The sequence below is a fragment of the Mustelus asterias genome, chromosome 27, assembly GCF_964213995.1.
Source record: "Mustelus asterias chromosome 27, sMusAst1.hap1.1, whole genome shotgun sequence".
NCBI lineage: Eukaryota > Metazoa > Chordata > Chondrichthyes > Carcharhiniformes > Triakidae > Mustelus > Mustelus asterias.
Window position 1 is genome coordinate 31,481,699 of NC_135827.1, and position 17,783 is coordinate 31,499,481.

Consider the following 17,783-nt stretch of genomic DNA (forward strand, 5'->3'; position numbering starts at 1 on the left):
TCGAAGTTTTGCTTGCAAGAACTTGAGAGAGAAAAACAGGGGGAAGGGAATTCAGCCCCTCCACTATTCAATAAAAATCATTGCTGATCTTTGGCATCAACTCCACATTTCCTATTTTCCTGGATCCCCTTAGTGTCCAAAATATTAATTCATCTCCTATCCCTGAAGAGTCCTGGGCAGTCCTGGAGAGTTCGCAACCACAACGGATGATGATTGAACTGATTTAGGATGCTCAGTGAAACAGTCTGAGACAAACTCTGAATCAGGTGAACTGGGTTGTGTACGGAGATGCGATGATGAACAATCTGATTTGACACCTTACCCATGTAACCATAGGTAGAATCCGACTCCATGCTGTCCGTGATTGCTTCAGATCCAAGAATAGAGCCATTCTCTGCAATAATCAATGAAGATAAATCAGTTAGAATTATATTGATAACCCTGAAGCAGGCCATTCGGCCCAGCAGAACCATGCTGATGTTTGTGATCGACACGAGCCCTCCTCCACCCTCTTCAGCTAATCCCATCAAAATATTTGCCTGTTCATTGCTCCTCATGTAATGACCCTCAGTAATTGCCCCTTTACTGTTGTCCTGAGTCCCAGTGGGATAGTATCAGGATAGAGGCATTAGTATATTTTTTTTATTCTTTCAGGGATGTGGGTGTCAGAGGTCAGGTCAGCATTTTTAATGTCCGGCCCTAATTGCCCTTGAGAAGGTGGCAGTTGTTAGAATGTAACTGGTGACAACTTTGTATCGGATGTAATGTGACCAATGGTAACAAGCTGTAAGAGTCAGCTGACCCAGTAAACCATGGAACCAATTACAGAATGATGTGATGGTCAGCTGACTCACTCTAAATGAGAATCTGTTGGGAACTGTGGGGAACTTGGATTGGCCCAGGACGAGGCCCCAAGTTTGGAGTAATGAAGTTTATTTATTGAACCCTTTCTTTGATTTATAGGTTGGAGTAAGTTTTGTTACATTTTTATTGCCTGCATTTGAAGAGTTCCTTCTGATGAAACAGTAGTGAGCTACCGTCTTGAACCTCTGCCCATGTGGTGTGGGTATACCCACAGTGCCGTGAGGGAGGAAGTTCTATTTATCTATTCTTATCTTCTGTATGGCAGAGAAAAATTCGAATGGATTGTTGTAGCTCCACAGAATCCAGCATCTTCTGGTGACAAGGGCAGTGGTAGTGGACAAAGAACAATCCACCCAAATCTCCTCTCAAAATAATACTGCACCACATGTTTTCAGCAGACTAGGGCAGATATTCAAAGTTGCTCAATAGAAATTGGCAGCATTTAGGATGAGACTCAAATTTTATAAATCTAGTCTGCAGATGTTATTAGACTAGCAATCCAGAGGCCTGGACTAATAATCTGGAGAAATTGATTCCAAATCACGTCACGTCAGTTGAAGAGATTTAATTCAGTTTGGGAGTAAAGAGATGGTAAGCAGCTAACTGGTTCACTAATGACCTTCAGGCAAGGAAGTGTGACTTCATTACCCTGTCCGCCCTCCAGTTCCACACTTCCTCTGAATGGCCTGAGGAAGAGGAAGCCTGAGCTGTAGCAAACCATTGCTAAGAATATGACTCAAGAACAGAGACAATCATTAACTTCTTGGGGCATTTGGGAAGGGCAAGAAATGATGGCCTTGCCAATGAAGCATACATCCCAACCGTTAGGGATCAGATCAGAAATTCCAATTTATATTATGAAGTTAACTTAGATTCCAGTTTTGTTTGATTTTGGCATTAGGACGACCATAAGGTGTTTCACTCCAGGTGTGATCCAATTGCCCCACTTGGAAGCTTTTATTAAAACAATCTTTATTTAGCAACATAGTTAAAATATAAGAAAAGTAATTAACATAACTTTTACCAATTGAAATACTTAAACATGACAAAGTATAATTCTTAACAGCTAGTTATCTCTATAGTTCCAATTTAAGCAATATACCTCACAGACATAAATCTCTCTTCGGAATCAGTTAGCACAAAACATGCTTACATGGGTGCCAGAGTCTCAGCCGATTAACACCTCTGGACAGAGATACAGAAAGACGCATGTCTTCTGACTCCCATACAGCAGCCTCCAGAGAAAGATCTATCTTCAAACTTGGAGCATGGATTAGAAAATCAGGGACAGAAATCACTGACTGTGGTAATTGGAAAACAATGTGTTTCAAATCGGGCATGTACCTCCATCCCTCATCTCGCCTCACCACAATGACATTAAGTGAGATACTGCAGTGGGAGGAGAGCCTCCCAAATCATGCCCTAATACATTTCACATGAATACATTATTCAATAGCTGGTCTTACCAAAGGAGCCATAGCTTTGGCACGCTGAACTTCCAGTGTAGAGATCAGGGCTCTGAGGAGTGTAACTGCCAGCTGAAACTGAATAGACACTGGGTTTTAATAAATTAATCATAAGATCATAAAACAGTAACAACATGATGTGGAGGTGACTTTGCATTTCAACCATTATCTTGCAATTGTGCCTTTGTCTATATGTGCCGTGTTTGTGAAACCTACCTCTCCACTCACCTGATGAAGCAGCAGCGCTCCGAAAGCTCGTGATTCCAAATTAACCTGTTGGACTTTAACCTGGTGTTGTGAGACTTCCTATTGTTATGACATGGAGGAGGCCATTTGACTCATCATGTCTATGCTGGCCCTCTGAAGAGTCAATACACCTAGTGCCACTCCCCTGCCTTTCCCTTCTCGCCCTGCAATTATTTTAATTTTCAGATAATAATCCAGTTCTATTTTGAAAGTCTCGATTGATCTGAACCCACTACACTCTCAGTCTGCGCCTTCCAGATCCAAATCACTCACTGCGTGTCCCCATTGCTTTGTGTTTAATCTGTCATCCTTTCTCAATCCTTTCACCAATGGGAACAGTTTCTTTCAAAGGCCTTTTGGCTAAGATCGAGCGTTGAATCAAGCCCAAGATGGGGTGCAATGCCTGATCTTGTCAGCTTGGTCATGTTTGGGGCAGCAGGTGGCACAGTGTTTAGCATTGCTGCCTCATAGCGCCGGGGACCCGGGTTCAATTCCGGCCTCAGGTGGTGGCTCCCGGCCTACTTCACAGTAATTCTGACTGGCTGCACACTTCACCCAATCACAAAAAAAAAACATACGATTCACCTCCAGTGTTTTGATCCAGCTCAAATCAATAATATAAAGATTGCCTCTTTCATAGAATCATAGAAACCCTACAGTGCAGAAGGAGGCCATTCGGCCCATCGAGTCTGCACCGACCACAATCCCACCCAGGCCATACCCCCACATATTTACCCGCTAATCCACACATCTCAGAACTCTAAGGGGCAATTTTTAACCTGGCCAATCAACCTAACCCGCACATCTCTGGACTGTGGGAGGAAACCAGAGCACCCGGAAGAAACCCACACAGACACGAGGAGAATGTGCAAACTCCACACAGACAGTGACCTGAGCCGGGAATCGAACCCGGGACCCTGGAGCTGTGAAATAGCAGTGCTAACCACTGTGCTACTGTGCCGCCCTATGCTGACTGAAAATATCCAGCAATGAAATTGGTTTTCAGTAATGTCACCAACCAACGATAGTGACTTGATACCAAAAGAGAAAATGCTGGAAAATCCCAGCAGGTCTGGCAGCATCTGTAAGGAGAGAAAAGAGCTGACGTTCCGAGCCCAGATGACCCTCTGTCAAAGCTAAAAGGCACAGGAAGTGGGAGATATTTATACTGCAGGGGGAGGGAATGAAAGATGAGTCATAGCCACAAAAACATGGGGAAAGGCTGCTAATGGCAGTCCATAGAGAGAATAAAGGGTGTGAATGGGCAAATGGAAGAGAAGCTGAAATCAGAGGGTAAACTGTGACGGATGAAGATGTGGGGGGAGGGGGAGGGGGGGAATGGTTGGGAGAGAGGTAAAATTTAGAAAAAAGGGGGAGAAGGCAAGCAAAGGGGGAGAGAAGGCAAAAAAAGGGAGATAAAATAGGGGGAAAGAGCGCGGGGGGGGGGAAGAAAAACAATAAAGGAAAAAAGGTAAAGAACAGTAAAAAATTAAATAAAATGAAAACAAAGGGGTCGAGGTGAGGTCAAGCTAATCATCTGAAATTGTTGAACTCGCTATTGAGACCGGAAAGCTGTGATGTGTCTAGCTGGAAGATGAGATGCTGTTCCTCCAGTTTGCGTTGATAGTGAACTGATAGCCTCTCCTACATCACACCCAAGTTACTTTTACAGTCATTTCAATGAGAAAGAGATGTGGTCGTGGCGTGTGATAGGCCGCTGGTTAAACTTTGCCTATCTTGCATCGTTGGTGAAGACCGCGTGGATCGAGGTTGGAGCATTCCTGATTCAATATGGAATGGACGCACCCCACAAACTGTCCCTTAGCGTGGCACTAACTTGACAAGTGAATACAGAGGGCCAAAGTGTGGCTGGTACAGGAAATGGAGATATCTCATAGCAACATAGAAACTAGAAACAGGAGGAGGCCATTCGGCCGTTCGAGCCTGCTCTGCCATTCATTTTGATCATGGCTGATCATCAAATTCAATATTCTGATTCCCCACTCCCCCCATCCCTTGATCCCTTTATCCCTAAGAGCTATATCTAATTTCTTCTTGAAATCAGACAACGTTTTGGCCTCAACTACTTTCTGTGGTAGTGAATTCCACACATTCACCACCCTCTGGGTGAAGAAATTTCTTCTCACCTCAGTTCTAAAAGGTTTACCCCTTATCCTCAAACTATGACCCTTAGTTCTGGACTCCCCCACCATCGGGAACATTCTTTCTGAATCTACCCTGTCTAATTCTGTTAGAATTTTATAATTTATAAGTTTCTAGGAAAACTAGACACTGGGAAAGCTCTTCTTAGGTTACGGCTGAGGTCCGTCATTATGGCGAGATTTCCTCTGCAATTAACCTGACCTGGAAGGACTTGAGGCTGGCAATGAGGGTCCAAAAACAGCATGTTCACCACTCCCTAGCACTACTGGAGTGCAAAAAATGTCTGACAAGAAAAGGCATAAATCTATTACATTGTAAAAAGGTGGCATGGTGGCACAGTGGTTAGCACTGCTGCCCCAGAGTGCCAGGGACCTAGGTTCGACTCCCGGCTTGGATCACTGCCTGTGTGTAATCTGCACGTTGTCTGCGTGGGTTTCCTCCGGGTGCTCCGGTTTCCTCCCACAGTCTGAAAGACGTGCTGGTTAGGTGCATTCACCCGAACAGGCGCCGAGTGTGGCAACTAGAGGAATTTCTCAGTAACTTCATTGCAGTGTTGATGTAAGCCTACTTGTGACTAATAAATAAACTTTAACTTTAAGAATTCCGATGTTTAATTTCTAGATTGATCATTAGCATATGACCGGCTCTGCGCTAAGACAAGGAATTTCCTATCTTATGATCTAATTGGCCAATGAATGGGACATTAAGGTTCTGCCAGGAAACATCAGATTAAGGAACACATGCAAGTCCATGTGGGGTCCAACAGAGACATCGAGCAATTCAATGGCCTCCAATAAATTGATTACAAAGGGACAGCTAGAACGTACACAGCTTCAGTAACCAGACACACAACACGATTTAGCCGATCGTCTGTGACTGTAAGGTCAGGATATCAAAATGGGCTTCGGTCCATGACAACCGAGGTCGGTTTAGAAATATGAGTAATTTCCTCCGAACACGCTCGGTGAAGGAGGGGAGTCAGAAATAATCCTGTGACCCCCCCCCACTAACTCAAATGGCTCAACATTTGGAACGAAGTCAAGCTCATTGTGCCAGGGGCCCAGAAAGAAGAGGGATGATCTGATTGAGGTCTGTAAGATTTAGTCAGTGTTGGATTTGTAGATGTGGAGATATCCTCACTTATGGGGAGACCAAAACTCAGGGACATAAATATGAGATATTCAGCAATAAGAGTAATAGGGATTGTTATGCTTCCTCTTCTGTCTTGACCCATTATTGAAGACCATGTCTAACTGCCTAGACCCCACACTCTGAAGCCCTTCACTGAACCACTTTACCTCCCTCTCTTCCTTCAAGAACCTCCTTAAAAGCCATCATATTGGCCACATTTTTGGACACCCTTCTTAATGTCTCCTTATCTGTCTTGGCATCCAATTCTGATTACACCTCTATTGAATCCCTGCGTAAACATTTAAGCAGCTGTGATGGCAGAGTGGTTAGCGCTGCTGCCTCACAGCGCCAGGGACCCAGGTTTGATTCCCGGCTTGGGTCACTCTCTGTGTGGAGTCTGCACATTCTCCCAGTGTCTGCATGGGTTTCCTCTGGGTGCCCCGGTTTCTTCCCACAGTCTGAAAGACGTGCTGGTTAGGTGCATTGGCCATGCTAAATTCTCCCTCAGTGTACCCAAACAGGAGTGTGACAACTTGGGGATTTTCACAGTAACTTCATTGCAGTGTTAATGTAAGCCTACTTGTGACACTAATAAATAAACTTTAAAATGTTTTTCACTAATTTACTTAACACAGAAATGATGGATTCCGTATGAATTTGGTCCATGGAATGTGATGACATCTAACAGTTACATTGCACATTATATTTCCACCAGCTTCCTAAAGAAGGCAGTATATGAAATACTTGAATGTTGTCACAATAGAATCCCTACAGTGCAGAAAGAGGCCATTCAGCCCATCGAGCCTGCACCAACAACCCTAGGCCCTATCTACCCTGTGAATCCCCCTGATACTAGGGGCAATTTAGCATGACCACTCCACCTAACCCGGCACATCTTTAGACTGTGGAAGGAAATTGGAGCACCTGGGAGAAACCCACGCAGACACGGGGAGAATGTACAAACTCCACACAGACAGTGACCTTAGCTGGGAATTGAATCCGGGTCCTTGGCGCTGTGAGGCAGCAGTGCTGAACACTGTGCCGCCGTGCCATCCCAAAGGAATAAACAAAGAATTTAGATACCATCCAGAAGATTTATTAATGCCCCCAAATTCTGCTGACAATATTGCACAGTAAGAGTTTTAACAACACCAGGTTAAAGTCCAACAGGTTTATTTGGTAGCAAATACTATTAGCTTTCGGAGCGCTGCCCCTTCGTCATGCCAACCACATCATGACAATATTGCAAACAGGCTCCAAGAGGAAATTACAGTCAGCACTCCTGAACATGCACTGTACAAAAAACAAACAGAACACTGGAGGGTGTCCTTGTACAAAACTATGAAACACCAACAACTGTTGAGCTTGCAAGTTCGATTATCATGGAGAACCTGCAGTAGGAAGGGAGAAACTTGGAATCATAGAAAATAGAAGCAGGAGAAGGCCATTCGGCCCTTCGAGCCTGCTCCACCATTCATTTTGATCATGGCTGATCATCAAATTTAATGTCATGATTCCCCCGCCTTCCCCCCCATTTTCCCAGGGTGAATACCACAGGTCACTATCCTCATTTGGTAACTGCAAAGAATAAAGCTTCAATCTCATCAGGCAATAATAAATGGAAATAGATGCTGCATCTTGAAGAGCCTTTGGGACCCATATTTCAATTGGATAGAGATAATCTCTCGCTGTGTGTGTGTGGCGCCTGAAACCATGAGCGGAACATTTCGTTTTCCACTTCTGCTAAAAATGTGAGCGTTAACTGCTCTGAGTGTAAAGTCAAACTGCTTTCACGTTAATCGGAGAACACGTCCTAAACGCAGCCTCAGGAGAGTGCTTATGGTGCATCAGTGAGAGTTGTTCCATTCTTTGAACCTGTCATTCTGCTTAAAAGCAAATTAATGCGGATGCTGGAATCTGAAACCAAAAGAGAAAATGCTGGAAAATCTCAGCAGAACTGGCAGCATCTGTAAGGAGAGAAAAGAGCTGACGTTTCGAGTCCAGATGACCCTTTGTCAACTTGATGACCCTTTGTCAACTTGACAAAGGGTCATTTGGACTCGAAACGTCATCTCTTTTCTCTCCTTACAGATGCTGCCAGATCTGCTGAGATTTTCCAGCATTTTCTCTTTTGCTGTCATTCTGCTTTTCCCACTCGACAGATGTGGTCAATTTTGTGTCAATTGGTGCAGGATTATGGGCAATTCTACTGTACAGGTCCGAGACCGGCCTCCGTTATTTCACTTAAACACGGTGGCACAGTGGTTAGCGCTGCTGCCTCACAGCGCCAGGGACCCGGGTTCGATTCCCGGCTTGGGTCACCGTCTGTGCGGAGTTTGCACGTTCTCCCCCGTGTCTGCGTGGGTTTCCTCTGGGTGCTCTGGTTTCCTCTCACAGTCTGAAAGACATGCTGGTTAGGTGCATTGACCCGAATGGACTGTGGCGACTAGGGGAATTTCATTGCAGTGTTAATGTAAGCCTTACTGGTGACGAACAAATAAACTTTACTTTTTACAGAAAAACAAGAAAGTGAAAGCATTCATTCCACTCTTAGCTGTTCCATCGTGATTAGAATTACTCCATTAATGTCTTTGATTCTATTGGGTGGAAGCGCAGAGGAATGTACAGAGAATAAACTGAAATAGAATGTTTGTTCTGAAATAATAGCATGTGAACAAAACTCTGGAAATATTTGAGTATTTTTAGTCGAGCAGTGACTGTTTCCAGTGTTGACATACACATGCTTAATGCACAATCTTCTTTCCTCAATTATCTAGTAGGAGGCGTTAAATGAATGGATCAATGTCCTCATTAAAATACAGGAAGTCATCTGAGCAATTTAAATGCTCATCCGCCAATAGCATAGGTGTTCATTTCTAGTCATTTAGTTCCTTTCATATTGGAGTCATGCTTTGATATCCATTAAATCAACAACAAAACATTGCATTTGTACAGAAACTTTAACAGAAACTCATAGAATCTCTGCAGTGCAGAAAGAGGACTTTCGACCCATTGAATCTGCACCGACTCACCTTTTAAAAATTTTATCCAGGCCCTATCCCTGTAACCCCACGTATTTACCTGGCTAATCCTCTAACCTACACATTTTCACAGTAACTGTATTGCAGTGTTAATGTAAGCCTACTTGTGACACTAGTAAATAAACTTTATCTTGGGACACTAAGAGGGAATTTAGCATGGCCAATCCACCTAACCGACACATCTTTGGACAGTGGGAGGAAACTGGAGCACCCGGAGGAAACCCACGCAGACACGGGGAGAATATGCAAATGTCACTGGAAGGCAGGAATCGAACTCGGGTCCCTGGCACTGTGAGGCAGCAGTGCTAACCACTGTGCTACTGTGCCATCCTCAAACATAACAAAATGTTCCAAAGTCCTTAACCAGACCAATTGTCAAATAAGGACTGACACCAGGCGATGTAAGGGGACATTAGAACAGATGACCAAAAGCTTGATTGGCGAGGTAGGTTTTTTGAGGAGCATTTTAATAATGGAAGAAAGAGACGGAGGGGCTTAGGGAGGAAGTTTCAAAGTGTAGAGTGCTGGCAGTTGAAAGCACAGCTACCAAATATGGAGTGATACAAATCAGGAATGTGCAAGAAGCCAGAATTGGAAAAGCACAGATTAAATCATCATATATAAGATACAAAACACACATTCATATGAAGTATATATGTGGCTTTAAAAATGCATTAACGATTCTTGATCATTGGAAATGAAATTGATATGAGGGAGACATTAAGATTGCTACAAGTAGGTTTTCTTTGAACTGACAGAATCTCCATCAGAGGCAGCGGTGGAGGCCAAGCCTCAGCCAGAGAAACAGTGAGATACAGTGGAATTCAGTTTGAACGATCAGTGCTCGCAATGATCAATCCATCCTTCCCAGCCTGTAATGGGAACATATCTGTTCTATTCCATTCATTTTTAATGAACAGCAAGGTTTGCAGGCATTGATCAGATCAGCAGCACTACATGTCTAATCATTCTCGTTTCCCCGTGAGGCAGCATTTTGTGGCCCATTCACCCTGTAAGCTGCATGAGGAACAACACCGACTTTCCCTTTACATTTCTCAGGGAGTGTACTTAATACTATAGTGCAGAAGGAGGCCATCTAACCCATCGGGTCTGCATAACTCTCCGACAGAGCACCCATCCCAAGGGTAGCACGGTGGCACAGTGGTTAGCACTGCTGCCTCACAGCTCCAGGGACTCGGGTTTGATTCCCGGCTTGGGTCACTGTCTGTGCAGAGTCTGCATGTTCTCCCCGTGTCTGCATGGGTTTCCTCTGGGTTCTCTGGTTTCCTCCCACAGTCCGACAGATGTATTGGTTAGGTGCATTGGCCATGCTAAATTCTCCCTCAGTGTACCCGAATAGGTGCCGGAGTGTGGCAACTAGGGGATTTTCACAATAACTTCATTGCAGTGTTAATGTAAGCCTATTTGTGATACTAATAAATAAACTTAAACTTAACCCAATGTATTCACTCTGCTAATCCCCCTAACCTAAATCTTGGGACACTAAGGGACAATTTAGCATTGCCAATCCACCTAACCTACACATTTTTGGACTGTGGGAGGGAACCCACGCGGACACTGGGAGAACGTGCAAACTCCACACAGACTGTCACCCGAGGCTGGAATTGAACCCAGGTCCCCTGTGAGGCAGCAGTGCTAACCACTGTGCTGCTGTAGGGCTGGGTTGTAACTCAAAGAGACAGTTTGGCATCTGGCTCCATCTTCCAACTGCTTCCACACGTACGTGTGTGTGTTTCTTTCACTTGATGCTGTAGTGATGTTGTGCCTTGTAGGGCAGGGAAGAACCAGCTTGAAATATGTGATGATTGATTGTCAGCCTGTCACTATAACCACAGTGCGTTACTATCAAACTATTGAGAAGTGAGTCTTACCTAATAATGGATCTGTATTTATAATCAACCACAAGAGAACGGCAGCCAGAAATTAAAATGGAAAGGATAAGATTATTGTTGAGAATCACCAATGAGACAAAGAGAGTGTAGAATTACAACGCGGTAACACACAAGAGCATTTCACCATCAGATACCACAACAGCCAATGGAAACTAACCACAAATAAACGGCAAGTGCAAAGTACATTCAGGAGGGGGGAGTTGATGTATTTTAAATATTAACAGTTGATGTCAACTTGTCCCCGAGCTGGTGGGAGAAGGGGGTTTGCAAGATATTTCCCCATTGCCGCCGGGATTATTCCATTTCACTCAAAATTCACACAGGATCCAACTATTGATTTGAAGCAAGAATAGTTCCGATTCACATTGAGTCGCGTATTTAAGTCTCATAGGATATTTAAATCATGCATATTATGGTCTATTCCAACCAATCAGGGACTGCAGCGAATCAAGGCGGCGGCTCACCACCACCTTCTCAAGGGCAACTAGGGATGGGCAATAAATGCTGGTCCAGCCAGCGACGCCCATGTCCCATAAATGAATTTAAAAAGCATTCTGTTAAGCGTATCCTTGATGTCAACACAATAGTGAGAATTATCCAAACTTTGCAGCCAGGTCGGATGGTTGGACAATTCCTTGGGGGTTTTTCCGTTTGGTAACCTCTGCAGAAGGTCAGTGAAAGTTTCACGTCCAGGTGTCTCTGGGGTTTCTGCTGATCTTTTAATTCAAGGTGCATTAAAATATGGAAGCCTAGTTTCAAATATCCAGAACTGTGGTGAGATCACACCTGGAGTGCTGCATACAATTTCAGTTTCCCGAACTAAGGAGGGAGATACTTGCTTTATAATGGATGCAACAAAGATTCACAAGAGTGATTCCTGGGATGAGGGGGCTATCCTTTGAGGAGAGATTGACTTTCGATGAAGGTGAGGAATTCTCATTAAAATTCTTCAAGGGCTTGACAGTTGCTGAAAAACTATTTCCCTTAGCTAGAGAACCTAGGATGTGGGTTCCCAGTCTCAGGATGAGGTGTCAGGCACTTAGCGTTAAGAGGCGAAGAAATATATTCCCTCAGAAGGTTGTGAATCTTTGGAATTCTCTACTCCCAAGAGCTGCGGATTTTTAATCACTGAATATATTTAAGACTGTGATTGATAGACTTTGGGATATAAAGGGATTTATGGGATATGGGGATAGACAGGGGGAAAGATATGGAGATAGATAGGGGGATAGATAGGGGGCATGGCCTCAAAATAAGGGGAAGCAGATTTAGGACTGAGTTGAGGAGGAACTTCTTCACACAAAGGGTTGTGAATCTGTGAAATTCCCTGCCCAGTGAAGCAGTTGAGGCTACCTCATTGAATGTTTTTAAGGCAAGGATAGATAAATTTTTGAACAGTAAAGGAATTAAGGGTTATGGTGAGCAGGTGGGTAAGTGGAGCTGAATCCACAAAAAGATCAGCGATGATTTTTTGATTAGTAATTTTGTGGACGACACAAAGGTTGGTGGATTTGCGGATAGCGATGAGGACCATCAGAGGATACAGCAGGATATAGATCAGTTGGAGACCTGGGCAGAGAGATGGCAGATGGAGTTTAATCCAGACAAATGTGAGGTAATGCATTTTGGAAGGACTAATACAGATAGGAAATATACAGTAAATGGCAGAAGCCTTAAGAGTATTGATAGGCAAAGGGATCTGGGTGTACAGGTACACAGGTCACTGAAAGTGGCAATGCAGGTGGAGAAGGTAGTCAAGAAGGCTTATGACATGTTTGCTTTCATCAGCCAGGGCATTGAGTTTAAAAATTGGCAAGTCATGTTGCAGCTTTATAGAACCTTAGTTAGGCCGCGCTTGGAATATAGTGTTCAATTCTGGTCGCCACACTACCAGAAGGATGTTGAGGCTTTGGAGAGGGTACAGAAAAGATTTACCAGGATGTTGCCTGGTATGGAGGGCATTAGCTTGGAGGAGGTTGGAGAAACTTGGTTTGTTCTCACTGGAACGATGGAGATTGAGGGGCGACCTGATAGAAATCTACAAGATTATGAGAGGCATGGACAGAGTGGATAGTCAGAAGCTTTTTCCCAGGGTGGAAGAGTCAATTACTAGGGGGCACAGGTTTAAGGTGCGAAGGGCAAGGTTTAAAGGAGATGTACGAGGCAGATTTTTTACACAGAGGGTGGTGGGTGCCTGCAACTCGTTGCCGGGGGAGGTAGTGGAAGTGGATACGGTAGAGACTTTTAAGAGGCGTCTGGATAAATACATGAATAGGATGGGAATAGAGGGATATGGTCCCCGGAAGGGTAGGGGGTTTTAGTTAAGTTGGGCAGCATGGTCGGTGCAGGCCTGGAGGGCAGAAGGGCCTGTTCCTGTGCTGTAATTTTCTTTGTTCTTTGATCTTATTGAATGGCAGAGCAAGCTCGAGGGGCCAGATGGCCTACTCCTGCTCCTAGTTCTTATGAAATGGAACTGATATGGAAAATCAGGTATGATTTTGCTAAATGGCGGAGCAGTCTCCTCCAGCTCCTTTTCCATGTTCCTATGTTCAGCTGAAGTCGCAATGTGTAGTTCAGGAGGACACCACCGCCTCCCCAGTATCCCCCGCACATCCCACTCCCCACCTCCGACAGGAAACCTCACTGGGAAAAGGCCCAATGCAGCCTGTCAAAGTTTCACTGCCTCTGTAAATAGCACAGCCTCAGGATGAATCAGCCTGGGCTTGGACAATTCTACAGGTTTATAATCCCCACTGCAACCCAGGTCGACAATATACCTGGACCCATGTACACCAAGTAGCTCATTAGGTTGTTAAAGCTGTAATATCTTGCAGCATCAGCTGTCAACTGCACCGGGGAATTAGGGCACTGGGAAAAGGAAATAGTCGCCAGGCAACAAGTGTGGAAAATTACAGAGTGTCTCATCTATGAACAACGGCAGGATGTAAATGTGCAGAAAATGCGGGACATAAAGCGCCCACTGTCATTGTCCAAACATAGCAAAAGTGGCTGCTTAGTTACCACAATGATCGGGAGATGAGATGCTTTTCCCCAGGAGTCTCTCTCTCTTCTTCTGCTGCCTGAAAATGATGGGAAAGGGATCAGTCAGCAAACATGTCCATCAGGCACAGAATGTCCCACTGTTAAAGGGTAATGTTTACTATCATCTTTACAGAGGCACAAGACATTAGTGTGCTGAAGATCTCCCAGTTTTCCAGCACGTTCGACCTGTCAATGGACGAATAATGTAAAAACTAACATTCATTTAGTAAACCACTGACCCCCTTGATACGGGTGTTCATTCTTTAAGTTTGAGCAGCAGGAGATTGTTCCACTGCAGAAAAAGGGGCACAGTGGCACAGTGGTTAGCACTGCTGTCTCACAGCACCTAGGACCCGGGTTCGATTCCAGCCTCGGGTGACTGTCTGTGTGGAGGTTGCACATTCTCCTTGTATCTGTGTGCCTTTCCTCCAGGTGCTCCGGTTTCTCCCACACTCCAAAGCTGTGCAGGTTAGGTGGATTGGCCATGCTAAATTGTCTCTTAGTGTCCAAAGGTGTGTGGGTTAGGTGGATTGGCCATGCTAAATTGTCCCTTAGTGTCCAAAGATGTGTAGGTTAGGTGGATTGGCCATGCTAAATATCCCCTTAGTGTCCAAAGATGTGCAGGTAAGGTGGATTGGCCATGCTAAATATCCCCTTAGTGTCCAAAGATGTGTAGGTTAGGTGGATTGGCCAAGATAAATGCTATAGGGATAGGGTGAGGGGGGTGGGCCTTGGTAAGATGCTCTTTTGGAGAGTGGGTGCAGACTCAATGGGCCAAATGGCCTCCTTCTGCACTTTATGGATTCTATGGTTCTATGGAGCATGTAGACTGACTGGATGTACCCAGGCTGTTAGAAAAGCTTCCATGATCATATAGCTGCTCCACCTGTAGGGACTGAAGAGGAAGGCACTTGAGAGAGAAAGGGTGACTGGGGAATGAATGGGAGACAGCATTGTGCTGGGGTGGAGATGGCATTCTGTTGTTAGTGAAGTGGCCTCTGGTTTGAATGTGGGGGTGAGAGCAGCTCCTGTTCCTTAGGGCTCTGCAGACAGCTGAGCGTGAGTGAAAGACTTGCCTTTATGCTGGTGGCTGGCAGACACCCCTTTAAGGCACATGGGTTAGGCCACAAATGGACTTGGTTTACCTGGGTGCCAATGTTCAGGGCAAAGCAACAAAAGGGCCAAAGGTCTGTTTCGAATGTGGGCCCTGGGTGTCTTCTTCCCTGCCAGCCCCACAATGGCAGAAACTACTGATAACCCCTCATGACCTTGAGCTTTCCACTCACTGTGTTGGGGTTGCAAGTTCGATGCTGATAAATGGATGAAACTCATCATATTTCTAGGCTAGAGAATCACAGCTGCACCCAATGTTGTCCTTACTCAGCAAACACACTCTTTCCAATAGGGACCACTGGCTGACAACAGATTTCCTTTCTGCAGGGAGATTGAGGCAGAAAATATTTTGAACGGGAGCAGTGTTATTCTCAAGAAGGATACGGGTTTTCTGGCCTGGAATAATTCTTTGAGCAGCTGTGTAAAAAACAAATGCATGCAATAGTCGGAGAAGCTACAGGGACACTTACCGATTGTGCTCCCAACATGCGATGAACAATGTGAGCAGGTAAAATGCCAGGAAAATCCCCAGGCTGAAGAGTGTCCCTTTTACGTAGGCCACAGCTGTCAAAGAGAAATCAGAAAGGAGGAACATTTGATTAAAAAGAGTTGGGCTGTTACAGACTGACACAACATTTCCTAAAATTTTTGAATGAAAACAATAAAAATATACTTCCATTAATTTTAAGTTTATTTATTAGTGTCACAAGCAGGCTTACATTAACACTGCAATGAAGTTACTGTGAAAATCCCCCAGTCGCCACACTCCGGCGCCTGTTCGGGTACACTGAGGGAGAATTTAGCATGGCCGATGCACCTAACCAGCACATCTTCTGGACTGTGGGGGGAAACCGGAGCACCCGGAGGAAACCCACGCAGACACGGGAAAAACGTGTAGACTCCACACAGTGACCCAAGCCGGGAATCGAACCTGGGTCCCTGGCGCTGTGAGGCAGCAGTGTTAACCACTGTGCCTGCCCTAGAGTATTTCAAGACTGGGGTGTCTCAATTCGCTTTACAGTCTATGATGTTCTTTGAAGTATAGACCCTTTCAAAATTTTTTAAAACTCCATTCTTAAAGTTACAAAGCCGATGCTCCGAGCAGACCGGCCAAACCCAAATCCATTCCTCGCTTGCTCCAAAACCCAAATTGAAAATCCAATTAATTCCAATTCATGGTTTCCACAAGACAGACAAACAAGATCCAAGCTGATAAGATAAGACATTACACCCCCATCTTGGGCTTGATCTGTTTTAAGTGGGAAACACAGCAGCCAATTTGTGCACAGCAAGCTCCCACAAACAGCGATGTGATAATGAGTAGACAGTCTGTTTTTGTGGTGTTGATAAATATTGGTTCGGGCACCAGGGATAATTCCCCTGCCCGCCTTCAAAGTGGCGCCTTCTATATTCCCCGAGGGGTGGGGTGGTGGAGGGGCAATAAGATCTCAGTTTAACATCACATCTAAAAGACAGGGGGCGCAATTCTCTGGGCACTCTCGCCATGGGTGCAAATCCCCCCCCCCCACCCCCCATTATGGCCGCTAACTCTCACAAGACGGCTCTGACAGGATTTGCGGCAGCGAGATCTCAGTTTGAGATCTTGCCTGCCAACCTCTGCCCCCCCCCCCCCCCAACCGCCCCCCCCCCCCCTCTTCCCCTCACCCACCAGGGACTTAATTAGGTTCCTGTCCCTTTGAAATTGACTGTGTTTAAGTATCAGTAAATGACTTAATGCAGTTGCTTCCAGGAGCGTTGAATGCTCCCCCTGCTGGTGTGACGTCACACCAGCGAGAATCACTCCTGGTTTTCAAAAAACAAAAACCACTCATGATGATCACACCGAGGGCGCAAAGGTAGATATAGCCCCCAGGTGGTGAGGGACATGGCTGGGCCACCAACACCCCTCCCATTCCCTGTAATCCCACACATTTACCATGGCTAATCCCCGAGCCTGCACATCTTCTGGACACTAAAGGGCAATTTAGCATGGCCAACCCACCTAACCCGCACATCTTTGAAGTGTGGGAGGAAGCCGGAGCACCCGGAGGAAACCCAGTCACAGGAGAACGTGCAAACTCCACATAGACAGTCACCCGAGGCCAGAATTGACCCAGATCCTGGTGTTGTGAGGCAGCAGTGCCAACCACTGTGCCACCATGCCACCCTTATCTTCACTTGCTGCCTGGTAGCTGGAATATCAGCACTCTGCCTCCTTCACCTGCTGGACAATGGCACAGCATGATCATCCTCAACATCAGTGCCCCACAAAGCTGTGTCCTCAGCCCTTTACTATACACCTCTGGCTGTGCGGCCAAATTCCCCTCCAACTCGATTTTCAAGTTTGCTGATGACACCACCGTAGTGGGCCGGATCTCAAACAATGACGAGACAGAGTTCAGGAATGAGATAGAGAATTTGGTGAACTGGTGCGATGACAATAATCTCTCCCTCAATGTCAACAAAATGAAGGAGATTGTCATCGACTTCAGACAGCGTACTGGAGGACGTGCCCTATGGGGATGAAGTAGAAAGGGTCGAGAGCTTCAAGTTTTTAGGTGTCCAGATCACCAACAACCTGCCCTGGTCCCCCCATGCTAACACTATAGTTAAGAAAGCCCACCAACGCCTCTACTTTGTCAGGAGACTAAGGAAATCTGACATGTCAGCTACGACTCTCACCAACTTTTACAGATGCACCATAGAAAGCATTCTTTTCTGGTTGTATCACAGCTTGGCATGACACCTGTTCTGCCCAAGACTGCAAGAAACTACAAAAGGTCGTGAATGTAGCCCAATCCATC

At 45.4% G+C, this 17,783-nt stretch overlaps 2 protein-coding genes across 2 annotated transcripts in view; both read right to left on the minus strand.

Annotated features, from left to right (window-relative positions):
- Positions 1 to 17,783, minus strand: part of LOC144479936 (transgelin-like) — a 533,241-nt gene that overhangs the window by 128,780 nt on the left and 386,678 nt on the right. The window lies entirely within an intron of this gene.
- Positions 1 to 17,783, minus strand: part of sidt2 (SID1 transmembrane family, member 2) — a 115,407-nt gene that overhangs the window by 54,057 nt on the left and 43,567 nt on the right. Inside the window, exons 9-12 of the mRNA XM_078198966.1 lie at positions 15,450 to 15,543; positions 13,846 to 13,904; positions 2,331 to 2,408; positions 323 to 394 (exon numbers count right to left, since the gene is read on the minus strand). Of these exons, the coding sequence (XP_078055092.1) occupies positions 323 to 394; positions 2,331 to 2,408; positions 13,846 to 13,904; positions 15,450 to 15,543 (303 nt within the window). The remainder of the gene's footprint in view (positions 1 to 322; positions 395 to 2,330; positions 2,409 to 13,845; positions 13,905 to 15,449; positions 15,544 to 17,783) is intronic.